This window comes from Lepidochelys olivacea (genome assembly GCF_965140295.1).
Source record: "Lepidochelys olivacea isolate rLepOli2 genome assembly, chromosome: 8".
Taxonomy (NCBI): Eukaryota; Metazoa; Chordata; order Testudines; family Cheloniidae; genus Lepidochelys; species Lepidochelys olivacea.
Window position 1 is genome coordinate 52,170,807 of NC_140418.1, and position 27,324 is coordinate 52,198,130.

The window sequence follows — 27,324 nt, forward strand, 5'->3', positions numbered from 1 at the left end:
CTGTAATCAGCCTGCCTCAGTGAGACAGTGCCTTGGAGGTGAAACTCCACTCTCAACATTTCGAATACAGTAGCAAGGGTACTTGCCTTCAGAGATACTGGAGTCATGGAACATTGTTTCAAAGGCTTGATGGGTCTCAGCAAAGGATGGTCGGTCTGGGGGATTCCATTTCCAGCCTGCAGCATGAGAAAGCAGGGAAGGTCTCAGTGTATGAAGCAGGAATAGTGGACAATCAGTATTTTCACTGAGGAAGGTAGAAAAGCCTCTAACCTACTACCTGACAGACTATAATATCCTACTGATACACTCACTGGCTGTGGAACAGGTCCCAGTATATGCAAGATATAGCAATGATGTGGTGTTGATGGGTCAGGAATTATGTCACTGGATTTAAACCAAGCACCATGTCACCAACATCAGCTTTTCCATTTTTCTTTTTTTTTTTTTAAATTCAAAGTGAGTTTTTTCTTGTTTGCTCCCTCGGTCCTGGAGACTGAATTCTTATCTAACCACAGAAGTAGTATATATAGCACCAGTAGTATACGCTTTCAGAAGTAAACCACCGATTTTTTTTTTAAACTGTGCTGTGGGGCCTATGATGGGGTATACAAACCTCACACTGGACAACAAAGAGTTAAGGAGCGGCTCTGGGCTCAGCCAGACCTGGCCCACCACACCTGCAAGACATGCACAGGCTTGAGGAGGAGTTAAAAGGGAAGCAGAACAGCTCACTTGTGGGTAGGCCAGGGAAGAGAACAGACTTTCAACTCTCTGCTCCTGCAGAAATGGCCATGGGAAGGCAGGATCTTTCCTGACAACAACTGTGTGAAGGTCCCTCCCTCAGGAAAAGGAGGGCCTGATTCTGATGTGCCCTGAGAGGGAGGCGTTCCCCTCTCTCTTGTGCTAACTCTGTTTATGTTAATTCCCCTTGCTTTTTGTTTATGGACTACCCCGGAGAGCCAAGTCATAGGAAGAGGCAGGCCACTGGAGAAGTGGAGCAGCCAGCGGATGCAGACCCAAGGGAAGAGAGAATGCTGCAATGCCATGCCCAGCTACAAGGAGGCAACAAGAGGTCAGCTGACCCCTTCACAGGGTTAGGATAATTCAGCCTTCAGGGGCTATGCAGTCCTTGGCCTCTGCTGACATTTCCAAAGGTGCCATCTAGTGCCAGTAGTAATGGTGATTTTCTGAAGTGGATACATGCTCCCTCAGGCACTGGCTTGAGATCATCACACTCATTTTACACAGATCAAATACACCCATCAGATGGTGAATGTTTTTAAAAACACTACCAGCATCAGCTCGATTTGAAGTGGCAAGATAGAAGCAAAAGACTCCATAGCCTATTATAGATTCCCTCCACCTCCCCAGACTCTATTTTGCCTCCAAGTTGAAAGTGAAAGGAAATACTCACATGCCCTCATCAGTTCATAAACTTTTGGAGGGCACCCCTCTGGTTGTTCCATCCGATATCCCTTCTCCAGCAGATCGTACACCTGTGAGAGGTCAATACCTGGGTATGGTGACATCCCGTAGGTGGCAATTTCCCATAATAGCACCCCAAAGGCTGAAAAATGAGGAAAAATAGGTCATGATTATAAATTTATCCTTTCTCTTCTACTGTCTGAATGCTACTGCTGTTTGTATTGTAACATAAAGCAATCTCTCCTTTGAAGGTATTTTCAAGCCAGCCCATGGGGGAAGGCAGAGGGGGAGATTTGCATGCTAAAAAGTATTGCTGAGTTTTGATGTGGTGACCTAGCCTGGTATCAGAACACATCCTCCTCATCCCTCTGACAGCAGTCTAAGGAAGGAAAGGTGCCTACTACCTGGGCTGGCATAGAAGAAGGCTTAGACCATTGTGAGTTCTTTCCTTCTTACCCCACACATCTGATTTAATTGAGAAGGTGTTATAGGCCAGGCTCTCAGGTGCTGTCCACTTGATAGGAAACTTGGCTCCAGCATGAGCTGTGTAGGTATCTCCAGTCATCAATCGACTTAAGCCAAAGTCAGCCACCTTTACCACGTGGTTTTCTCCTACCAAGCAGTTTCGAGCCGCTAGATCCCTGTGTGAGTGAGAAGAGATGCAGTGACAGGGATGCTGTGGTGCGAACATCCTGAACTCTTCATCCCAATACTTGTGTGGTACGAGCATTACATTATTTTGCACACCAATTTCTGGGCCACATGCACAATTTATTTTTAATTAGAATTCTACATTTCACAGTTGGTCTACAATGTATTAATTATATCATACAGCACTATGACAGAGTAGTCTGCCATCAAGAGTAGTAGCACTTAGTGGCCAGCTGCCCACTCCACTACCTGACCCTTTAAGGATTCGGGAGGGTCCAGCAGATACATATAGAAACCTAAGGGTCATGGGAATGAGTGTGCTTGTGGAAGAAATCTGGACCTGTACCTACAAGGGTTTGAAACCTTGCAGAGAAGGTGGGGCGAGGCTTCCCATTCTCCCATCCAACTGGGAAGGAGTTTGGAGAAGGAACAATGTAAAGGCTGCCTCCTCCCTGCCAGCAGACAGGCACTGATGGGAGAAGGCTAGCCTGCTGGACCCTCCAGAGTGGAAGGATAATTAGGAAGGGCACACAGCTGAAAGGAACTGGCAAAAGCCTTGCAGCTGATTTAAGTCACAACCCCTGCTCCAAGGAAAATGCTGGGGGGGGGGGGGGGCGCGATGACAACACTACTCCTGCTTGAAGGAGGGTAATAATGATTAACCTAAAGCTAGGAGATAACCCTAGCTACAGAGCAAGGGCTGAGAGGGAGATCCTGCTTCAAGGAAGGTAGGACTGACTAACCTGAGTCAAAGAGACCTGAGGCATTATCCTAACTCTGGAGACAGAGCTAAGGAGGAAAATCCTGCTCGGAGGATGGAAAGACTGACTAGTTCTAGGCAAGAGACAAAGGAGTTACTTGTCACAGCCTAGCTGCTGTGAAAGGAGCAGGGAGCAGCTTCAAGAAATACCACTGTAGCTGCCAAAGAAGAAGTGATGAAGAACCACTATTCCGTACTGAATAAGCCTCAACTGGAATATTGTATCCAGTTCTGGACATCGTATTTCAGGTAAGATGTGGACAAATAGGAGAAAGTCCAAAGGAGAGCAACAAAAATGATTAAAGGTCTAGAAAACATGACCCCTGAGGGAAGATGGAAAAAAATGGGTTTGTTTAATCTGGAGAAGAGAAGACTGAGGGGGGACATGGGAAGAGTTTTCAAGTACATAAAAGATTGTTAGGAGGAGGAGGAAGAAAAATTGTTCTAGTTAACCTCTGAGGATAGAATAAGAAGCAATGGGCTTAAATTGTAACAAGCGTGGTTTACATTAGACATTAGGAAAAACTTCTTGCCAGGGTGGTTAAGCACTGGAATAAATTGCCTAGGGAGGCTGTGGAATCTCCATCATTGGAGATTATTAAGAGAAGGTTAGACAAACACCTGTCAGGAATGGTCTAGATAATCCTTAGTCCTGCCTTGAGTGTATGGGACTGGACTAGAAGACTTCTCAAGGTCCCTTTCAGTCCTATGATTCCAGGCGGTGATAGGAGAATCCAGAGACCTGAGAGAAGATTTTGACAAGCTGTGCAAAAGGTAGGAGCAGTCCTGGGAAAATGTTGGAGGGTTTGAAGGAACTGTCCTTGGCCACAACCCAGAGAAGAGGGTGGTCCTAGGTTCCCCATCTCTTTCCCAGAACAAGAGGGAAGGCATGGGAATCAGAAGGAGAAGAGACCAAGTATCAGCTCCTAGATTAAGGTTGAGGACGGGGCTCAAAAGCCACTAGATTTGCGGGTTCTCTTTGGGACTTTTCTGTTAACCCTGGAGGGCTGGGCCCCATACAATCACAGACTGTTGTGGCACCAGAATGACTACAGGGGGTGCTATATTGAAAGATACCCTGCAACACTGCACCCAGACATGGGAAGGTGCTCTGAAGGTGACAGGCACGAGGACAAGCAGTCAAAAGTGTGCAAGGCACAATGCACAATACAGGCCATGGACCCTGTCTCAGAGAGTTTGCAATATAATTTATGAAGGGATGAACTAAAGAGGTAATCAAACAATAGGGAGGTTGTAGGGATGAGGGCAAAGGACAGGGTAACAGTAATAGTACTAGGTGCTTACTCAAAGGCCTGGGCACAGAAGAAAATTATCATTTAAATAAAAATAAGTGTGCAATATTTTTGCACTTCTTACCATGAAGGATGAGCCCTGAGACTGATGCTGAAAGGGCCTCTAGTATCAATCATTTGCTCTCATCCACACCAGGATGAGTGGAAGCAAGTGTATTTTTGCCTAACCCTTCTGCTGAGCTGTCATTATGCCCCTACATTTAAAAAAGGATAGAGTATTTTTAAGTGAATTTAGCAACTGAGAGGTGTGAAACTGATCAGCCCGAAGGAGGAAGGTCTCTCTCTACAGAACAGGCAAAGACCATGTAAGCTTCCAACTAAAGGGACCACCACTAGGAATAAGACAAGACAGTTCAGTGTCCACGGTTCATTCTTTGTTGGGCCTCTATTAAGACTGCCAACAACAATGGCTATTGTGATGATGAATACATGCCCACTGGGAATGGGATGAAATCAGCTCATGACACACAGGCCCTTTCATTACTGAACTAGAACAGATTTGAACAGGTGACCCTGGCTCCCCATTTTCTTCAAAGAGCTTGTAGGTGACCTCTCTTGAAATCCCACTTCCAAGCCCACAAAAACTGCAAAAAGTATCATTCTTAACGATAGGGCAAGGTCCCATTCTCTTTTACTACCATGTGGGTTTGCGACACAGCATGGTGGCATGTCACCCACCTGTGGATGAAATTCTTCTTCTCCAAGTACTCCATAGCAGAGGAGATCTGAGTGGCCATGTAGAGCAGAACGACAGCGCTCACCTCCTCCCGGTTGCATTCTCGTAGATAGTCCAGCAGGTTCCCATATGGCATATATTCCGTCACAATGTAAAAGGGTGGCTCCAGGGTGCATACTCCTGACCGTGAAAGAGACAAAGTTAACATTTAAGTAATTCTCTCAGCCCTAGTTTACCAGTACTCTTGAAGGATCTGAAATCCATTTACACCATTTTCTGCCAGAGTAATGTACTACTATCCCATCTGTTGTACTCAAAGTTGAATGTTTGATTTTCCAGGAACAACTCCAGTGTGCCCTAGCACAAACCGAGATACATGAGGCAAAGTGCACATTCAGTGCCGCTCTACATCTGGGGTAATTACCACCAAAGTTCTAATAATCCAATGGAATATGCATAGGAGAGCAGTCGCAGAGTGGAAGAAGAGATGTTTTGAACCCCAAGAATTTGATCTTTTTCCTCACCCTCAAACTCATGAGAGCCCATCAGAATTCCCACTAGAGCCAGTCATTACCAGGTAAGAATCAGCTGGGTGGGTCTACAAGTTAGAATGTCACTTAAATATGTGAAACACTCCTATGTATGACAGCTTGGTAAACTATCAATACCATGCAGCCTGCTTGTAGATCAGGACTCATTCACACACATTCCTTTGACAACTTGCACATTTATTGCAGCTGTGTGCAAAGCATGTATCGGTGGTAGAGGGAAACATGATATTAGTGTCAATTCTTTAAATAGGTCCTACCCCTGTTGTAGCTCCCTTTTACGGCTAATCATTCTGGCTCTCTCACACTGACAAACAGCATACTCCCACATGATGTATCAGAAGAGGTACTCCAAAAACACTGATGTGTATCTTGAACACAAGTCTCTTTACATTGTACTCTCCTCCAGCTACCAGACAGGGCTGGGCGGAGGCATCATCTGTGTCTACTTGATAATGGGTGCAGAGTGATTGAGATTACTGGAGTTCTTCACATTCCCAGCATTATTTCCTTTTGCCCTACTCTAAGCGGACAGCTTGGCTCCCAAAGTCCAGTCCAGGTGCGGCAGCAGATGGGACTATACACTAGCGAAGATTTGGGATCTAATGTCTATAGAGAATCTTTCCACACTATTCCACAGAATTAAGAGCTATGCTGACTATGTAGCAGTAATCACCCTACCATACACATTCCAGTGAGAGAACTTGGGTATGGCCAAGCTGCAAAGCCTGCATATTTCTTCCACTCATGTGTTGCTTCAGTATGAACTTGTCTCTTCATTTGCCTCACCACTGCAGTTATCTAATTGTTATATTTGAACCCAGAGGACAACACACTAATATTTATTTGGTGATATGCATATTAGTCCTTTCCCACAGCAGTAGAGATTTGGTTGCTTTGTATTGTTATTAGTTACAGATATAGTTAATCTATTCAGTGGGGCTTTTATCAATAGATGTCTTTCTGTTCATATAAGTAACTGGGCAAAGACTATAAATGACAGTCTCATTCACACAAGACACTATCATACTTTCTTTTAGATATGACATCATCTCCCTCAGTGCAGTGATAACTGTTATACACACACACACACACTAAAGTGAGAGAGCACACAGAACAGAAGACTCAAACTTCAGTAGGTATGTTGTCAAACATATCGTGTAGGGCTAAAGCACTGGGACTTCAGTCTAGTGCCCCAAGAGTACACATACCACAAAGGTGAGGACACTATAAACCCAGGCAGGCCTAAACATCATCCTTAGGTCAAATGCAGCTCAGAGTACAACAGCATAAACCAATGCTGTCTAAATAGAGGCACCTTCCAAAGAAGTGACAGATCTGAATATGCAGTTTGATCCAAGCATCCAGGTAACATTGCCTGCTGGACTCTGTCAATTGAAGTCATAGTTCTCTATTAAGTATTGGATTAAAATTTGGGGTGTCCCGTAGCTCCAGGCAAGTTCTCAAAATGGCCTTCAATTAGGCCAAGTTTGAATGCCACTGCCACAAGTGTACACTTTGGAGCATACTGTTAGCTTAAACCCAGACTAGACCCCAACTTTGCAAGAATAGTGCATAGACTAAAGCAGGTCAGTGATATGACAGCTGTCACTGTTTTTAAACAAAGATTCAGTTTCAATAGAAATTAAGACAGTAAGCACAGAAAGAGAGATCAAACCCCTTCACTCACCTAATAATTGCACTAGATTTGGGTGCTTGATTTCCTTCATCACAGCAGCTTCTTTCAAGAACTCCTCCACTTCCATGGTATCTTCCTGGAAAAATGGGACAAAACAAAACAGGCAAACCCTTCTTAATGACTTTAAGGTCTGTTTTAACACTGCACTGTTCCAACACAGGAACTGGAGATGAATTCTTTTGTATGTGTTTCTCATTTCTGGTTTCATTAATGCACTAGTGTTTGCAAAAAAGCATGTCCATTTCTTTCCCACCCCTGACTGGCCAACATAGGTATTGCTTCTCAGGCTTTGAACAAAAAACATCAAAGGACTCCATAACCTCTGGCCCAGCTGACTGGACATCTGCAGTATGGTTCAGCAACTTTAACAGCCTAGCGACTGATCTACACTGACACTTGGGAGCTTCAAGCTTAATTTGTGATTTCTTGCTCCTTAGTCCATCAAGTCTAAAAAGGCTAGGGAGCTCAAGTCTCTGGAGGGAAAGAGAGCCTGAGGTCAATTATTAGCAGTCCTTCTGACTAAGGAGTAGTTTTGATTGGTTATACAAGGGAATCCTGCCAAAGTGTCCTCACCTGGAAAGATGACAACTACAGTTGTAGACCATAGAGCTAGCTTTAGCATTTTATTTTACTTAGCAGTAACACAAGGAACCTATAGGCCTGTATCCTCTAAGATATTAGCTTACGCCCTTAACACAGGACATAAGTTACCATAAGGCTTTGAGGCCTATGACCTCTGACATAGAAAAATGGCCTGACAATTACTCTGAGTTTTGCAGAACTGGGAATAGCATGTTTTTTGTTTGTTGGGGGCGGGGGGGAGTGAGGGTTTGTGCATAACAATACCAGGTAACTGCAGGAACACTGAACGAATAGTAAGTTTGGATATTTTACAATGGATCGTTGCAGATGCTTAACCACAAACTTGCCTTGACAACAAATTGATGTATATGGTAAGAAGTTAAAATCACAGGTATACAACCCTATAGGACAAAAGGCACCCGTAGGGTGAGGAAGTTAAATACGGACAAGGGAGGCTGGGCACTCAAATGAATATTTATGACAGGTTCTAGCCCTATAACAGGGCAGACCACAATGTAAGGAGGTATGTGTGTGGTCATCATTGGTTGATCTAGACCACTGGATTCGCTTGGCATGCCAAGGACAGAGCAGGTTTTTTGTCATTCATTGCCAGATTCCCAAAGAAGTGTGTGGGACTATATGCAAGGAATGGTACAAGAGATGGTACTACAAAGTTAATGTTATCTTCGTATATGGTTTGGAGCTTGTGTCTCTTTACTAATTGTGCTAATACAAGTGCTGAAAGCTCTGCTTTGCTCTCAGCATGAGTGCCTTCATTGTTCATATCAGGGTTCCCAACCAGATACTGAACTCAATAACCTTGCTTCTATTGTGCCTGCTTCTGGGATCTTCTAGAATCTTACAATCCCCCAGCATTTTAAATGAGTGTTAATGGAAGTCAATAACCACTAAAGAATCAGACTACACAATGTTGGAACTTAAATGAAGGGTGTGTAGAGGGGAGAGGGTTCTGAAGTTTTCCAGAGGCAGGAGTGGGGGGGAGAAGGAGAAGTTTTCCTTACCCCTTGTTCTCTGAGAAAAATCCATAACCCATTTTCTTCTTCCAGGTGGCTGTTACAATAGCCCTGCCTTAGACACTCAGTCTCCATGGAGAACAGACTTGACCAGGGAATTCTAATTGCTTTTAAGCCCTCACAGAGCTTAAAGTTTGTTGTAGCTAACCTTTCTTCCCTGCAGGCTACTGTATAGTCAGCATAGGAGTTAGAGTTTCCCCACTCAATTTCCAGATGTGTTTGGCATTAGCAGGTGCAAAACATTCCAGAACTAAGAGCACACTGCACTCTTCTGTTGCCTAAACACACACTTCTAATGAAACAGTGAGTGCACAGTGGTCTTAAAACCCACCTTTAGTGTTTTCACAGCAACTGTGAGATTGTATTTCTTCCAGACACCAACGTACACTTCACCATACTGCCCCCCCCCAAGTTTGTGCTTCATGGTGATATCTGTTCGTTCCATCTCCCACTTGTCATGGATGGGGGACACTCCATAGACTGTGGGCTTATTGCATTTGGGTGCTGGGTAATGCAAGGTTGTCACCAGTCCATCTGCCACTGTAGAATGATGGTGAACTAGTTCTGCTAATGTATTGAAGCGGCTTTCGGCTGTCACATACACCTGATGAGAAAGGATCAAGAATCCATTTAACGAGGTAGATATCTGAAATATTTCAGTGATGGTGGAAGACAGGACAGTAAAAACATTCAAATAAATATGAAGGGAATTCATAAATAAATTTGCTCTCAGTTTGATAGGGAAATAGAACAGGCCAATACATAGGGTTTACAGCTGCAGCAAGAGGCAGGTTGGGAAAATACAGCTGCTGAAGTGATTGGCTTGTCTGATGACATCCCCCATGCTTTCCATAATTTTAAAACCAAAACTATTGTAAAGTGCAGTCTCCAACCTCTTTAGGACCAGTGGAATCTCCCCCAGATATGACACACCACACCCTAATTGTGCCAAAGACAAACAACTGTTGGTTTAACAAAGTCTTGCTTATTCTCACATACAGACTGTTCCTGCCAGGGCCAACTGAAATAGATCTGTAACTACATCAAACCACCACTATTCTGCTCTCCAGTCACCCACTCAACAAGGACAATTAACAGCATTCTGAGGATTTCTACAAAAGTGTTATTTCTTGGATTAGGGAATATAGTGTGGACAGACGTTCCCTCTTTCCAATTAAATCAATACACTTTTTTTCACCCTTCACTTGTACAGGACAAAATAATCGAGACACCCCCTATTTTCTTTTCCCATTGTGTTCCTTGGAGCAGGCCTTACCTTTCCATCTGCGGTGGTATTGATCCTGTAGTGGTAAACACGCCCCTCGTACCGGAGAGAGATGGACAGCTGCCCCGGGCTGCTCTCGCTTTCACGAACCAGGAAGCTGCCATTGATGAGGCTGCTCAGCAGATACTCTGCTGCACTGCGTGACACAGGCCCATGATACCAGGAATGCTTCTCCAGGCTGTTCACTGGTGTGATATAGTTGCTTGGCACCCATCCCTGCCCATTCTTAGAACATACCTCACTCCATTCACCATTCTGGTTGTAACCCAGGACTCGTAGCTTCTCACCTGAGGATGGGGACAAGAGTTAGTATGGGGAATCAAGCTGAAATCAGGTCAGTCTTCTTTGAGTGCACATACTACTAGTTAACTAAGCTTGCCTTTGCAGCTAGAGAATACAAGTCTTTGGCAATGACCCTTTAATACAACATTCCCAAGCTGCTCCATGTAATTTTTAAGTAGATAAAAAGTAAAATTCAGAAAGTGGACTCAGGTTAGCTTTTAACCTAGATTTAGGAGCCAGGGCAGAGTAGGAGGGGAGAATAGTTTTGACAACCTCCAAATCTGAGGAGCAGAACAGCGAAGACACTATTCCCTAATTGCTCCAGTTTGGATACTCAGCTAAAACTTACTAACATATAACCACATTTCCACATATGTCAACCAATTCCAGTGCTTCCTCTGGTTTAGATTTCTGGAGCAGGGAGCTGATGCTTTCCTAAGAGGTTGAGGACCCATTCTAGGTTGGATGACTTAAAACCAACCCCTTTAAAAATGGTTGTACAGCAAGATACATTTTTCTGGCATCCACTGACACAAGTGCTAAAATCTCCAAGCTGATATGTTCCTTGGTATATTTAAAGAAGCCTTTGATTTCCATTGAGTTGAGGCAGCGGACAGTGAAATCTGTATATGGGTGATAAAGTTGAAAGGGTCACTACAGACAGACAAAGAAGCCTGCATATATTACCACTGTAGGCCCATGAGATTCTAGATCTCAGTACTAGTATCACAGTACCACTACGCAGTGCTCCTCAGGCTGTTCAGTTACCTGCCCTCTGGGCCAGGAGCAATTCTCTGAATTGTGTGGCTAACTTTCCCAGAATATCTGTGTGCACGTTGACAGCAGTGGTGCTGGGATTAGTTTTTTGTGGTGATGGAGATACTTGTCAAATCAGCAGCTGCTGACAGGATCAGGGAAGAACTAGTGTTTTGAAAGCTGACAGTTTCAGAGCAGGTGCGGCAACAATGTCCCACCTGCCAATAGTTAGTTTGGTCACTAATGCCCAGCACCCCCAAGGCTTCTGCTAACTGCCACTCAATCAATGTCCTGTCTAAGGCTGAAGGACATGCGGTGATACTAGCAGTGAAAACTAGTGCTATAGGCCTAACCCGAAAGTTTACTATTTCTGAAGAAAAACTATGAAACTTCTCACACTGCAATGGGAAGGTTAGGCATAGGTGATTTTTGGAGTATTGGGATGGTAATAATTATGCTCCTTGGATCATCAACTGAGTACTAATGAGTAATCGCTGCAATGAGTTATTTCTCCAGTAGGGGTCCCTGTTACACAAGTTAAAAAAACAAAACCCCACACCTGCTAGCAAGGCACCAATCTATCTATCAGCAAGCAGTTCATGAAAGAAATAATCTGCTTCAGCTACATTCACTTCTTCCACTCTCTCTGGTGGAATGAAGTGACAAGTGATTCTAGTATATTCTTTTCTCATTGTTAAACCCACAGCTTTAGCACTGAAGGAAGCTACCTATAGTTCTGCAGGGAGAAGTTAATTCTGCCATCTTAAGCCAGGACTACACTATAAAGTTCGGTTCACCCAGCTACATTGCTCAGAGTGTGAAAAATCCACATCCCTAAGTGGCAGCCTAACCCCCAGCATAGGCAGTGCTAAGTTGATAGGTCAGTGGAAGAATTCTTCTATCTACTGCCTCTCGGGGAGTTGGATTAACTACAGTGATGGGAGAACCACCTCCTGTTGCTGTAGTGAGTTCTACACTGAAGTGCTATAGTGGCATAACTGCAGTGTTGCAACTGTGCTGCTGTCAGTGGCTTAAGTGTAGACACAGCCTTAGTGTGAAATACCCTTCCCCTTGTAGAGCGGCAGAGAAACAACTGTCGATGTGAGTCATGCTTTCCCTCTAACTTAGGGCTGTCTGGACAGGTACATACTACCATCTCAGCTATCACAGGTCTATGACTCAACACCTTGATAAGAACAAACTGGAGCCACATGAAGATGCTGAAAGGGTACAACGCGCCTTACCTTTGGTGATGCTGAGTGTGTTGTCGCCGCTTGCTACAAAATCATAAAGTGCAACAAAAAGATTGGGATCGCTCTCAGTGGTTCCAAGCAGGTTCTCCTTAGAGCTCCACCTGATGGCTTCATTCAGTGCCTGGGGTTCAACATCACAACCATAGGGGCGGTGAAGGGCCTCTGGACAAACAAAGCGAGAGGAGGGAATTTACTCTACGAATAACAGTTGTGAATGTCAAAATCCAATGCACACACAACAGCGTTGCTGCAACATTGTGAGCACTGCATAGAACAGGAAGTATGGATTTTGCAAGAATGGATGTTGTATATCAATCCAGGCATCATAAAAAACAGCCTGTGTGACCAGAGGATATTGAGGTTGTTACAAACAAATATGAAAATATATAGTAATTTATGTTGAAACTGAATTTCATCAGCCCTTCTTCAAACTCATCCCTACTTTTTGGAAGTTTTTCCACAAGGGAAAGGAACATACAAGTTTCTAAAGATGAAGTGAGGGTAAGATTGATGAGAAATAGATGTTTCATATGATCATTTTACACATTTTTTTCCCTCCTCTTTAGGGAAGCTGAATTGGAAAGAGTGGACAGAGACATTAAGTAATACTGACATCAAATGGCAGGTCTCCATCAAGATCAACCGCTTTAGGAAGCTTAAAATGATACAAATATTCCCAGATCAAGCTTGGGAACATTTGTATCATTTTAAGCTTCCTAAAGCGGTTGATCTTGATGGAGACCTGCCATTTGATCTTGATGGAGCGGTTGATACTAGCATTTAATGCAATAATTTAGATTTTTTTTTTTAATAGTGTGTTAGGAATTCAGAGACAGGATGGAATAAGGCATGAAGGAGCCAGTTAATTGAGTAAAATGGGAAGAATGAGGCAGCAAAAAGAGGCACACCCAAAAGCAGGAGCTAGTCCGCGCAGAGCCTTGAAAAGGGACAGAGAGCTTAACTGTGATATAGGATGGGGACAAAGGGAAGCCAGTGAGAAACAAACAGGTAAGGGCCTGGCCATGGTCCAAACAGCAGGCAATCATTTGGCACGGATTCAGAGGAGGCCAAGACTCATTGCTAGGAAACCAAAACGTAAGGATTTTCCTGCGATATCCATTCAGTTTTTCCACTTTACATTTTCATGCTACTGTAACAAACATGACAGAACAGGTTGTGATTGTTAATTTATCAAAGGTTTTTCTTAGCAGCACTCACGAATAGTTACATACTCTGTTGGTTATGCTGGCAGATTTTATAACTATCATGAAATCACAAACTTGCTTCTCAGGGAGACTGTAAACTTGTGTCTGGAGTGACTAGATCTGTATTTGAGGTCTCAGAGAAGTTATGTCCTTTGCCAGCATGACCTGTTGATCTTGTGATTGGTGAGTAACCTACATTCCAGGCCTAACCAAAAAGTTATCACATGCACCAGCAGAGCTCATCAGGCTCAAAGTTACAAGCTCCCCTAGCAATAAATAAACCTGCAGCTAGGTATTAAGCTAGTGATATTTTCATTCCTACTGTTTTACTGCAGGTATGCGCAACAGTTTGTGTACATGGATTGCTGTCATCTTATCAATACCAATTGGTTTTAGAGAATGCTAAAGTACTACACTGGTATCACAAGACAACATGAGAAAATCCCAATGGATAAATTATAGCACAAATGCCAGTATCCCAGCACAAGTGCCAGTATGCTTATAGCTGGGCGTGTATATACACGTCAAATAATTAGCACTGAACTGTTTTGGTGGCAACAGATAGGAGCACCAATTCCTTGAAGCAGCTGTCCTTATGGAGCAAAAATAAATAGTAATTAAATAATACATTCTTTACACTTTTGTAGTGCCTTCCATCAAAGCCAAAGTCTTTCAGTGCCTTGGGCAAGGTCACACACCAAGTCTGAGACAAAGGAAGTCTCCTGACTCCTAGCGCTCTTTAACGACCAGACTGTCCTCCCTTAAAGGAGCAGAAATGCTACAAGTGTGTGATGAGAGCTTGCACTCTCTTTAAAGACATTTGCACTTTGGCCTCAAATTACATTAACCAGGGTGCAAATATCTTCCTGGTTTCTATTATGCATTTGCTTTAAAGTCAGAGATTTAAAAAAAAGTGGGCACACACTTTTCTTTTACAATCAAATATCGTTTTAGATAAAAAATGCAAGTGTTTCAACTCAAGCCATGGTGGCTAATGCAGTGAGCACCCAGCCCATACCTAAGGTATGACTATAGCAGATGTATAATCAGTTACTCTGAATCTAGTTGTTAACTTCATAGCAGGAGCAGAATATCAATTCAGTTAGTAATGCTGCTGAATCAAGCACCACAGCCAGTCAGTATCTACTAGCCTGCCCACACACAGCTCAGCAGAGGCTACTTTAACCAGAGGGAAAACCCAGACCAAAGGCGGCAGTAGGTATGCCACCTGCTGCTGATTCCATAGCCTTGAGCAACACTACCCACATTAAACCATTTGTGGTACTACACTGAGTCACCAATAGGAATTCAAAGCAGATGTGGGACTACCACTACTTCCTTTTGAATGCTTAGGAGGTCTGTGCATGTTCATAAGAGAAGTATTACATACCAAAAAAAGCAAAACTGAAGTCAATGGCTTGATGTTTGAAGAGTAACTCTCAACAGTCATTGAGATTAGGAGTAAAATATTCAAAAGCACCTGAGGGATTTATGAGACTTAACCCCATTTTCAAAAGAGATTTAGGCACATAGGAGCCTTATTTTCGGGAGGAATAAGGGGCAGGAAAAAAGAAAAAACTGCTAGATGGAATAAGCTGTATTTACATATGTTGACTGTCTAACTCATCAAGGAAACAATGACATTTATGTATAATTATCATAACCCCTGTAGAGTGAATACTTTATAAGCCTGACATTTAGATCCAGGGTAGGGCACCAAACTAGAAACCTCTAGTTTTTAAACTCTAGATCCTTTTAACTTTATGATGCATCTTAAAGTTAAAATTAATGTTATGGTACTCCCAGAGTGAAGATTTACAGTCTAGAAAATCACTTCTCTTACACACTAATTACATCATTTTGGATCAAGGAAAAAGGATGTGTCTCATCCATCCCTTTCCCCTTCCTGTTCTTTGTTCCCACTCCCTTCCTGGAACATTCACTTTCCCGTTCAGCCAATTTGCAAGGTACCTTTTTCCCATGCTACTGTTACTTCTCGTCCCAGCACAAGACTGAACAGAAAGAAAGTTAAAGGAAAGTCCTAAACCTGACATTTTAGAATCAGATCAAACACTAAAGTTCTCTCCTCCTCTGAAATACAATCTGTATAACTGCTCAATATGACAAGTTTTAATGATCCTCTAAAAAAACGTAACAAAAACAGAAATCCTCAGATTTCCTATAGCTGATCTTGTACTATAAGGAAGAAAGACTTTTGTTTCCTTTCAAGTCCTCTATTCAGTGTACATAGCAACATAGAAATGAAGGGGTGCTGTGCAGCATTTCCATGCACCATACCTGTGAAATCAGATAAACCAGTATCAGAGGCTTCATTGCAGAGGCAGCAAAGCAGGTTCTCCTCTTTGCCATAACTGCTTGACTGTAGTAGAACCGTTCCCAGGATCATACTGTGCTCGACAGCAAGCAAAAGGAACTGCTAGACACAAGCAGTCTTAGAATTCCACTCCCAGCACAAGTCATTCCATGTGATTATTACTCACATGACTGGGAACCAATAGGAAAAGCATCACTCCAGGAGCAAGAGGAGTCGTTACTGAGAAAATACATTCTGTGCTCTATCTAGCTACTATAGCTAGAAGTATAATAAGGGTGGAGCTTCCCAAAGTGCTCTGGACAGCTTAAGGAAGAGGTGGAGAACAGACAAGTTGAAACACCTCTGGCATCAAGCAAGTTAGTCTTGTTACATTAGGTTTAGCAAATTAAGACCATAAGAATCATGCTTTCTCCAAGGAAACTTTTAGCTTTCATCCAAATGTTCTACCATGTCATCAGTAAAGGGGCCACCCAGCTTGAGTCATTTTCCATACCACATGCAACCGCTCATATGCTATTTCCAGGAATCGAAAAGTAACTACGTTAAAGAAACATTAAAAGAGTGAGTAAGATGTACAAAAACTAAAAAACTGATAATCAGTGATAAAAAATGTGCTGACGTTGACATTCTGGTCCTAACTCATACCTTTTTAAAAGACTAAAAGTATAAACAGCACAGTAAACCTGCATTTTTTGTTTATGAAGATCCAAGTCAGATCACTTATGTTATTTCAAAGGGCCACTGTCAAACAGATTATTTTTAAATTGACTAAATAAACAAACCAGTTTATAGAGCTGCCTTTAAAAAGGAATTTTTGAAATTCCTGTAATTTTTACAAGGGTTTCTCTGCATTCCTTTTGATGTTTGTAAGGATTTAACAGCAGCAAGAGAGAAACTAACCAGCCGGAGGGAAGGAGTTGAAACTGACTATACTTAAGGCCCTTCCTTTTCAGTTTTTGTTTTAAATTTCCCAGGAAATAGTGGATTTTTACTAAAAAAAAAAAAAAAAAAAAAAAGGGAGAAAATCAGTTAAAGAAAAAACAACCAAAGGGTAGTGGGCGGGGGGAGGTTTACTAACCATCTGGCAGCTGAGGAAGTCTTCCCTCCCTGCAGCAGCTGGGTGGTCTCAGCTGCCAGGACACAGCTTCTGCCCATCTCTCTCCACCACTGTTCAGAGAAAGTGGATGGGGCCACGCTGAAAGGCCAGTCAGGAGGGGAGTGGAAAGCCGCAGCCACTGAGCACTGGTGCCCTTGTTAGACAGAGCCCCCATCCTGACCCTGCTGGCCCTTCAGCGCAGCCCTGCCTGCTTCCCCTGTGCAGGCTCAGTCTAGCAGGGGAAAAAAGACAAGGCTCTGTTCCCTGGGGCTCTGTGTCGTCAGCTTCTGCTTGCAGAGAAGGGCAACTGCAGATTGGGGGTTGCAGTAGCTGCGCAGTAGGGTAACTAGTTGGGCCGGGGCCTATTCCTGGCAGCTGAGACCACCCACATAGAGCCATGTCCCCTTCTCCTGCCAAACAGAGTCCCTTCCTGATCCAAGTCCTTCAGAGCGGCCCTGTCCACTCCCGCATTAAAGGGCTGAGGCCAGGAGGGGGCTCTGTCCGACATGGGAAGTCATTGCTGATGGGGTGCATCCTTCCACTTCCTGCAGCAGTGGGGCAATCTTAGTTGCCAGAATCTGGCTCCCTGTCTTGCTCCCCCCCACTGTGCAAAAGAAGTGGATGGGCCTGCGATTTTTATTTAACTTTCTAGATTGAAGGGCTAAGGGGAAATCAGTAATTATCAATAATCATAGAATAACAGGACTGAAAGGGACTTTGTGAAGTCTTCCAGCCCAGTCCCATACACTCAAGGCAGAACTAAATATTATCTAGACCATCCCTGACAGGTGTTTGTCTAACCTGCTCTTAAAAACCTCCAACGACAGAGATTCCACAACCTCCCTAGGTAATTTGTTCCAGTGCTTAACTACCCTGACAGTTAGGAAATTTTTCCTGATGTCTAACCTAAACCTCCCTTGCTACAATTTAAGCCCATTACATCTTGTCCTGTCCTCAGTGGTTAGGGAGAACAATATGTCACCCTCCTGTTTACAACAATCTTTTACGTACTTGAAGACTGTTAGACTCAGCTTTCTCCAGAATAAATAAACCCAATTTTTTTCAATCTTTCCTTGTAGGTCATGTTTTCTAGACCTTTAATCGCTTTTGTTGCTCTCCTCTGGCTTTCCTCCAATTTGTCCACATCTTTCCCAAAGTGTGGTGCCCAGAACTGGACACAGTACTCCAGTTGAGGCCTTATTAGTGCTGACTACAGTGGAAGAATTATTTCTTGTGTCCTGCTTACAACACTCCTGCTAATACATCCCAGAATGATGCCTGGGAGAGACTCTGACAAACCAGGGAAGTGCCTGGGAGCCCCAGAGTGGAGTGTGAGACAAGAGGTAAGAAGTGGCCCAAGAAAAACCACAGCAAATGTAAAGTAGCAGACCTTGCTGTTTGGTATAAGCCCCTAGAAAGGATCATCAAGCCTAGCAAGGGTGCTGTAGATTGTGCCAAAGACTGACTGAGGAGGAACCCTACAGAGGGTGGGAGGACTTCTTTCTGTTAAAGGCATTTTTGGACTTTTTGTTGGGACAACTGGGATGTTGGAAAGGGTGAGCTAAAGATGATGACCTGGCTGCAGGGCTGAGTTACCAGGCAGAGAAAGCACCAGAGCGACCATTGGCAGGGGAGCTAGCCCAGCCAGAGCACTGTGATGCCACACCTGGCTAAGAGGGGACACCTAATGGTGAATGAACTCTGTTACCACGGATTATTTTTGTTGTATCTAAGGGGAGGTTTGATATGAAGAAACTAAAAGGGAAAGAGCTCTGTTTGAATTGGAAAAATATTTCATACTTTAAAAGAATTTGGTGAGAGAGTTTTTCCTGATAGCCTATATTTCCCCTTGCCCTCATTTGGCTATTATTGTTAAATTAATTGTAATACCATAGTGCCTAGGTGCCCTAGTCATGGACTGGGACTCTGTTGTGCTAAGCACTGTACAAACATGAAACACAAAGGATAGTCCCTGCCCTGAAGAGTTACAATCTAAATAGCTAAGGCAGGCACAGGGTGCAGAAAGAGGTGGAACACACAAGAATGAACAATGTGATGGCAGCAAACACATCGGTTTCACTATTTATTTATGTGGTGGGTTTAGATACGAGGGCATCAGCTAAAGGGACAGGGGATGTTGAAGGGGAGAAGAGGTCAAGGGGAGTGACGCTGGGGTGGAGAGACTGGGGATGTGGGGGAAGCAAAACAGTTGGTTTTTGTTGTTGTTTTTACACTGAGATGGCTGTCCTCATGTAAAATTGAATAGCTATTGATGTAAAATCCTAGTGGAGACAAGGCCCTGTAGTGTTTACCTCAGTGTGGCTAGTTGAGAAAAACCTCAGGCGGGAGTACAGGGTTAACCTTGATCAGCCACACTAAGGTAAACGCTACAGGTCCTTGTCTCCACTAGGATTTTACATCAATAGCTATCTTGACTTAAAAAAAAAAAACACACACACCTTTTTGTCACTGAAGGTTTAAGCTTCTTCATCTCATTACTCCTAAAATGTACACTGTTGCACTAGACTGAATTCCTCTCTTCTTTCTGTCAATACCTTTCCAAACATTTGTAGACTTATGTATTCTTTACCTTGCCTCTGCACCCCTTTTGATGTTTCTGAAACAATAGATCATCCTTGTGGCACACATCATTTTTTGTTTCTTCCCCAATTCCAAACAACTTGTGAACCCCAAGTGCCCAGAACCAAATACAACATTCCAGTTGCCAAACTTATACCAGGCTCATACAAAGAGACTACATATCATCAAATTTGGATGTTTTAGGACAGTTGTTCTCAAACTTCTTTTTTCGCGGACCACTTGAAAATTGCTAAGGGTCCTGGCGGACCACTTAGTGATCTTTCCAAATGATGTTTGTACCATTAGCTAACTATTATTGTAAGGCGCTTTGGATAAAAGAGCTATATAAAAAACCAACTCAATAATAAACTTTTGTTCTTTTACAAATAAAAGCACAACTCATATTTTAATATCAGTAGTCTTACCTTTCTAATGCAATGGATGTGCCCTCTCTCCCCCACCGTGGCAGCCCCCGAGCTGGGGCTGGGAAGGAGGGGGTCTCTCCCTCTCTCCCCCCACCACGGCAGCCCCCGAGCTGAGTTAGAAAGGGCGGGGGGGGGGTCTCTCCCCCACCACAGACCTCACAGAGCTCAGGCTGGGAAGGAGGGCCATCTCTTCCCCGGCAGCTACAGCCCTGGAGCTGTCACCTCTTTCTCTGGCCACCACAGTCCTGCATATCCCAAATTCTCCCCACCCCCTCTTCTCAGCCTACTGCCCCCTCCCACCTACCTCCTATTCCCCCCAAGGCCACTACCTCACCTTACATGTGCATCTTCTCCAGGGTCGAGGCATCTAATTAGTGGAGCAATGCCTTTGCAGTTCCACTAATTAGGTGGGTAGCCCTTCATTCTCTTGTGTGTGACTGCCCAGGCACCCAGAGGAAACTATCCGCAGACCACCTGAATGGAGCTCACGGACCAGTGGTGGTCCACTGACCACAGTTTGAGAACCTCTGTTTTAGGGCTTAAATTGTTCACCAGTTGAAGTCAGAAAGGAAAACCCTCTATAGCTCACTAGCAAACAACTAGATATATTATGAAGACATTGCACCTTCCACTGAAACATTTGGCATTGCCATTTTTAGATGCTCAACTGCAGATTAGAGGACCCATTGCTCTTTTCCAGGAGATCAATTCTTATATTATAATCTGAGTGGAGATGGTTCATTTATTGTTACAGTATAAGAGACTTCATCTTTCTCCCTAAAAACACCAGTAGCCTTGAAGCACCCTGGAGAGGAAAGGAGTGAATCATTAAAATAAAAGCACCTAGAGAAGTTTATTTCAATTTTAAAATATATTTTAAGGTGACATAAAAGACTTCCACTTATATACTAGAGAGTTAACCTAGTAATCTAATAGTGGTGCGTCCACTACCATGTAGGAAAGTCACGTTGGAGGTGTCCTGGGAACGCTATGGAGACCAGGTGATCAGCCCAAGAAGAAGAAAGCATATCACTCACTTTACCCTTCAAGCCAATTAAACTCTGCAAGGAGTTCCATCCAACACCTTTAACCCAATAACAAATTAGAGGAGGGATATCTTTAGGGCTATCAGGCATACAAATGATTGAAGAAAAAAACCTCAATATTATTGGAAAAAATATTAATAGAATTGGTAATAAAAACTTGTCATAGTGGGGGAAAAAATCTAAAATGACCCTATTAATATGCAATAATGAAGGTTGTTCTTGGGTGGGAGGAAAAAGAGCAGCAAACATAGCCAACTTTCAGTACTTTAGCTTTGTGAAACCCAAAGAGCAAATATCTTGGATATCTGCAAAAGTGACCTGCTTTATGAGAGCTGAGAAAATCCATAATGGCAAATCTATGTTACCACCACACTCGAGCAGCAGCAAAACTACAGACACAATGACAAGTTGGGGTAAAAGAGGCAATACGAACAGACACACAGGCTTGAAAGATAGCTGAGGAACTGTGTACACACTTATGATGAGAAATCTAGTACAGCTACATCCCCATTAGCAGAACAGATTCCACTAAGGCCTTGTCTACACTACTGGGGTAAGTCAACCTAAGTTACGCTACTCCAGCTACATGAACAACGTAACAGAAGTCGACATAGCTTAGGTCGACTTACTGGGTGTCTACACTGCACTGCGTCTACGGGAGACGCTCTCCCGGCAACTTGCCTTACTCTTCTCATTCTCGTGGAGTACCAGAGTCAACCAGAGAGCACTCTGCAGTCGATTTAGCAGGTCTTCATGAGACCCGCTAAATCAACCCCCGATGCATCAATTGCAGCAGCATCAATCCCCAGTAAGTGTAAACAGTAAGGAGGTCTAGGTAAGGGTGCATCTTCAAATATTAAATTATGGCAACTTATGCAGAATATCACTTTGAAGTTATATCAGGGAGCTTAGGAAAGAGGAAGCTAAAAATAATCACTTTTGGCATGTGAGAACTACACATTTCTCCTCTTCCACAGGATTCCAAGGTATAAAGTCATTTAGAGAGACTTACTACCACAAGTCAAGTGGCTGTCAACTGTATAATCTATTTCAAAGTGTCTCAAATGAACCTTCTACAATTCTGGAAAAGGTTGAGAGCGCCAATACACATTTCCAGAAATATTAAACATGTAGAATGACAGATGGAAACAATTTTGGGGGAGGACACAGACTGTAATTTTACTGCAAAAGTAATATCTGAAAAGTGCACCCATCTGAGATTAAGTGAGCTAGAAGCATCAATGCTAACAGAATAGCTACCTGGCAAAGTGAGTTTGTTCTGCGGATGTCAAGTAGCAGCTATTCACATCCTCAGACAATATCCCAAATTATTTGATCTCCAAATCATATATTTCAGTGATTTGAAGTAATTCTTTCCAACTCACGATTTTATCATTACTCCTGTAATGTTTGGTATTTTTCTTAAAGTCCAAACTCCTGGAATAGTATGAGTGCATTAGAATCTCAGTTTTTTGTTTCTGTTGTGTTTTTAAGATAAGTTTCTAGCCCTCAGGGTTGCAGAGAAAGGCTGGATAATATGAGCTAAAAATCTCAAAAGTCAGAAAGGAAATAATAACAAAATGATTTTTAAAGTCAAATCTCATGGTTTTTTGAGGTGTGACTGATGATTTTATAATGTTAGGGTTTGGCAATACTGCTTACCTTTCTGAGGATATTCCGAGGGCAAAGTTCCCCAGGTGAGCTGATACAATCTGAGTTTCCAGTACATCAGTTTAACTCTTAAACGCAATCCCAAGATGCTCATTAGCGCAGGACTCACTGCTCAATTCCATCAAACCACAATGAATATTCAATAACTACCAAGTCTATACAGTCACTAGAAACACCAACACTGGCTTTAACAAAGTTTCCAAAAACTCATACATGTAACACCAGCTGCCACATGTTGTTCAAGAGTATAGCTATTTTCTTTGTTTGACCAAAACAGACTTTATAATACTTTTTTTGTTTAAACACAAGAAAAATATTTTTAAAATGTGATGTCTTTCATGCCCCTCACTCCTTCGGATGCTTTTATGTTGAAAGAGCAAATAAGCTGAAATTTTTCCTTTCTTTCCAAAAAATGACAAGCTCAAGCGTGAATACTCCTGCCCTCAGCCCATAAAAATGAGAGCAGACCAGGCAATGATATTAAGAATTTTTCTGGTTCTCACATCTAGAGCTTGAAAACTCACACTGTGAATCTGATATTCACAGCAAAACAACTCAGTCTTCTTTTATGCTGAGAGTTATAGTTGTGCCAGCTCTGTCTCTCTGTCTTCTCCAGTTTCTGAGAGAACCTTCTGAGTGGAAGAAAGTGTGTATGTAATCACAGATATGCACGCATACACACTATATTTAGGTACTGGCTGCAGTGTCATTTCCTGTTGGCTAAACCAAGACACTTCTAATTGGCTCAATTGATGCAGACAAGGGACTCCATTCACAAGCCTGATTCCTGCAGCTGCTAAATGTCGAAGGTATCAATAGCACCCTCCAAGAGGGGAATTCATAGCTCAACTTGGACAGCTTTTCAGTTTCAGGCTTATGTCACTGCATTTGTTTTTTTCAAATCTGCTGGCAGCAGTATTTACCCACCATGCCTTTGCAACCAGCACTTAGGAACACAATGCACTCATTGAAATTACATGAGCTCAGACGGAAGGTCTTTTTTCTGGCTTGTAGGTGAAACAGCTACTTAGCCCAGCAAGCTTCACTAAAGAACTTAAACAGGTACAAAAAGTTACACTTGCTACTGTGCATGTTAAAAGTAATCAGTGTTACACAGAGATCACAAAAAAAAAAAAAGATGGTGAACAGAGAATTAATCAGATGCCAACTTTGGACTGTTTCTTTGCCAATTAAATGTACTACAATATTAACACTGGTACCAGGCCTACTAGGGAGTCAATGGAGGACAAGGAAATTGCAAAGAAATTAAATGAGTTGGGATTTGCTCTTCACCCCTAAAAATGTTGAAGATGCCAATCCAAGATCTACTCTTTGAGGTAATAAGGAGTAGGTACCACGAGAGACTGAAGTATCAAAAGTAGCAGTATTGGAACAAATAGATAAACTTAAGAACAAATTATTACTAGGACTGGATACATGAATGACTTGAGGTGGAACCTGAAGTGACTGAAGTGCTAACAAAGTATAGCCATTTAAATGCTCGAGGACAGTAAATGTTTTACCTATTGCTGAATAGAAGTGATGCTGAGAATCTCAGATCAGTCAGCCCACTTTCAAATATCAGGAAAACTGGATGAAACTATGATTAAAAATAGAATGATAATTATATGATGGGGACAAGCCAGCACCACTTATACAAAGTAAATCATGCCTCTCTAGTCTATTAAAACTCTGAGAATGTAAACTAAACAAAAGGAGAAACAGTTGACAATTTGTACTTTCAGCAAGCCTTTGATAAAGTCTCTTGTTAGTGGCTATTAAGTTAATTAGGTTGTCATGAAGTCTGACGTAAAATCATATTGCCTCTATATAAATCCATGGTACGCCTGCACACAGATGTGGTCGCCCCATCTCTAAAAAGATAAATTAGAATTCGAAAAGGTTCAGAAAAGGAAAAAAAAAAAAAGATTAGGGGTATGGAACGGCTTCCATATGAGGAGAGATTAATAAGACTGGGACTTTTTAACTTGGAAAAAGATGACTAAGGGGGGGGATATGGTAGAGGTCTATATAATCATGACTGGTGTGGAGAAAGTAAATAAGCAAGTGTTATTTGCTCCTTCTCAAAACACAAGAACTAGGGGTCACCAAACGAAATTAATAGGTACCACGTTTAAAACAAATAAAAGGAAGTATTTTTTCACACAACGCACAGTCAGTCTGTGGAACTCTTTACCAGAGGATGTTGTGAAGGCCAAGACTATAACAGGGTTAAAAAAGAACTAGGTAAGTTCATGGAGGATAGGTCCATCAATGGCTTTTAGCCAGGATGAGCAGGGACGGTGTCCCTAGTCTCTGTTTGCCAGAAGCTGGGAATGGGCAACAGGGGATGGATCACTTGATGATTACCTGTTCTGTTCATTCTCTCTGGGGCACCTGGCATTGGCCACTGTCAGAAGACAGGATACTGGGCTAGATGGACCATTGGTCTGACCCAGTATGGCCACTCTTATGTAAATTATTGTCATATGTCAGTAACTGATTTATAGCTAGAAAGTAGGAATAAATCATCAATATTTTGGATGGTACAATAGGGATCCAGAAGGTTACACGCTTACTAAATTTGTTAGTCTCTAAGGTGCCACAAGTACTCCTTTTCTTTATGCTAGAACCAGTGTTGCTAATTATAGTTCAGGATCTGGAAATGAGGATGAATGCTGAGATACCAACATTTGCAGAGGACAAAATTATTTAATTTACTAAAACTCAAATGGTGCTAACAAACCATTAAATTAATGGGAAACATGAATGCAGAGAAAATTCAGTATTGACAAATGCAAGATAATGCACACTGGAGGGAATAACTTGAAATACCCATGAACATTGCTGGGTTCTAAATTAACTGTAGTCATTCAGAAAAAGACCTTGGCATCATTGTGGACATCTCAATTAAAATACCTGCTCAAATGACCAGCAACGGTCAAAAGAAAGGCAGACAGATCATCTTATGATATAAAGAATATGATAGAAAACAATGCTGAGAATAGAATGACACCACTATATAAGTCAAGGGTATACTCTCACCTGGAATGCTGTGTTCAGATCTGGTCACCTTATGTCAAAAAGATATAGCAGAAATAGAAAGGATTCAGAGAAGCACAATAAAATTTAGAGGCACAGAAAGATTTCTGTTTAGAAAGGAGAAATTATAGTGGTGTACAAAAGAGTGAATAGCATAGAGAAGGCAAACAAATACCAGATTTATCTTATTATAAAACAAGAACATGTGACTATTCCATGACTGAAAGGCAACAAAAAACTAATACAAGGATTTATTTCTGCCACCCACAAAGAAGTGTAAACGCAAGTTGTATGGCTTAAAATAATCACTAACTGATGGGGATAAGGAAGAAACCCTGTGAGCAGATTATTCCATAATTGTCGATTGTGGTGCTTCTTGCACTCTCCTCTGAAGAATATAGACCCTTCCAGAGACAGGATAGTGGAACAGACTGTCCACTTGTCTGAATCCATATGGGAACTCCTATATTCATCGAAAGGCACATGTCCACAATACACCCAGGATCTGCCACTGACTCACTGCGTGACCTTGGGCAACAAAATTTCTTGTAATTCAGTTTATACTTATCTGTAAAATTAATACAATTCCTATTTTATATGGGGGTTAAGAGGATCAATCTATGATTGTAAAGAACTTTGAGGTCTTTGGAGGACAAGAGCTATATTAAATGTAAAACAGCTTATCAAAGTGGGACAATACAAACCCCTTCCTATTCACCCCCGAATTGGAGATGAAATGGTTCACCACATCTGTGATGCCAGTTATTAGAAGAGTGTAAATTTTAAGTATTGTTTACACAACACCAACTAATACACTAAGCTTAATAATCAGAATGAAAGTTACATCAATACTACTAAGCTCGTCACAGTCAACTATCTGCAGTTTAAGAGAACAGAACAGTTAAATACTCTATTGTATACTGTATTTGGCTTTAGTTTATTCAACAGAAAGTTAACTAATAATGTAAGAAATGTCCCTTTCTGTGTTCCTCCTGCTGTGATAAGAACTTTTCTTTCTTGGTTTTACTCCACTTTCTCCTCTTCTCTTTCCTATAATAAATCCAGGCGTCTCTCTTCCTGCATCATTTCTGTCTTTTCTCCCCTTCTTCTGATCTCCACATCTCTTGCTATCCCTTTTCCCTTCCCTCCTGCCCTACATTTTCTCTTTCTCCGAAGTCCCTCTATATATCCTATTTCTATTCTGAAATAGTCCATCCACCCAGGCCTTTTCTACCCTATAAAGTTGTGCTGCTTTATCTATACCAGTATTGTTAAAGCAGTACAACCCTTCTAGCATGGATGCAGTTATACTGGTATAAAAGTGCTTATACCTTATTCCAGGGGTGGGTAAACTTTTTGGCCGGAGGGCCACATCGAGGAATAGAAATTGTATGGTGGGCCATGAATGCTCACGAAATTGAGGTTGGGGTGCAGGCTCTGGGGTGGAGCTGGGGACGAGGAGTTTGGGGGGGACGAGGGTGCTCCAGGCTGGGACCGAGGGTTCGGAGGATGGGAGGTGGATCAGGGCAGGGGCGTGGGGAGAGGCTCGGGGGAAGCAGTGGCATGTCCCTTCTCCGGCTTCTACATGGAGGCATGGCCAGGCAGCTCTGCACACTGCTCCGTCCGCAGGCACCACCCCTGCAGTTCCCATTGGAGTGAG

At 42.6% G+C, this 27,324-nt stretch overlaps 1 protein-coding gene across 2 annotated transcripts in view; it reads right to left on the reverse strand.

The window, feature by feature from the left end:
• Window positions 1-27,324, reverse strand: part of ABL2 (ABL proto-oncogene 2, non-receptor tyrosine kinase) — a 74,367-nt gene that overhangs the window by 4,749 nt on the left and 42,294 nt on the right. Inside the window, exons 1-9 of one of the 2 annotated variants that reach the window (XM_084638024.1) lie at window positions 15,768-15,905; window positions 12,256-12,426; window positions 9,965-10,260; window positions 9,020-9,292; window positions 7,064-7,148; window positions 4,828-5,005; window positions 1,882-2,066; window positions 1,415-1,567; window positions 87-176 (exon numbers count right to left, since the gene is read on the reverse strand). In XM_084638024.1, coding sequence (XP_084494150.1) covers window positions 87-176; window positions 1,415-1,567; window positions 1,882-2,066; window positions 4,828-5,005; window positions 7,064-7,148; window positions 9,020-9,292; window positions 9,965-10,260; window positions 12,256-12,426; window positions 15,768-15,876 — 1,540 coding nt within the window. In that variant the 5' untranslated portion in view covers window positions 15,877-15,905. Of the gene's footprint in view, window positions 1-86; window positions 177-1,414; window positions 1,568-1,881; window positions 2,067-4,827; window positions 5,006-7,063; window positions 7,149-9,019; window positions 9,293-9,964; window positions 10,261-12,255; window positions 12,427-15,767; window positions 15,906-27,324 lie in introns of those variants that run through there. The other variant, XM_084638023.1, reaches the window with a different exon arrangement.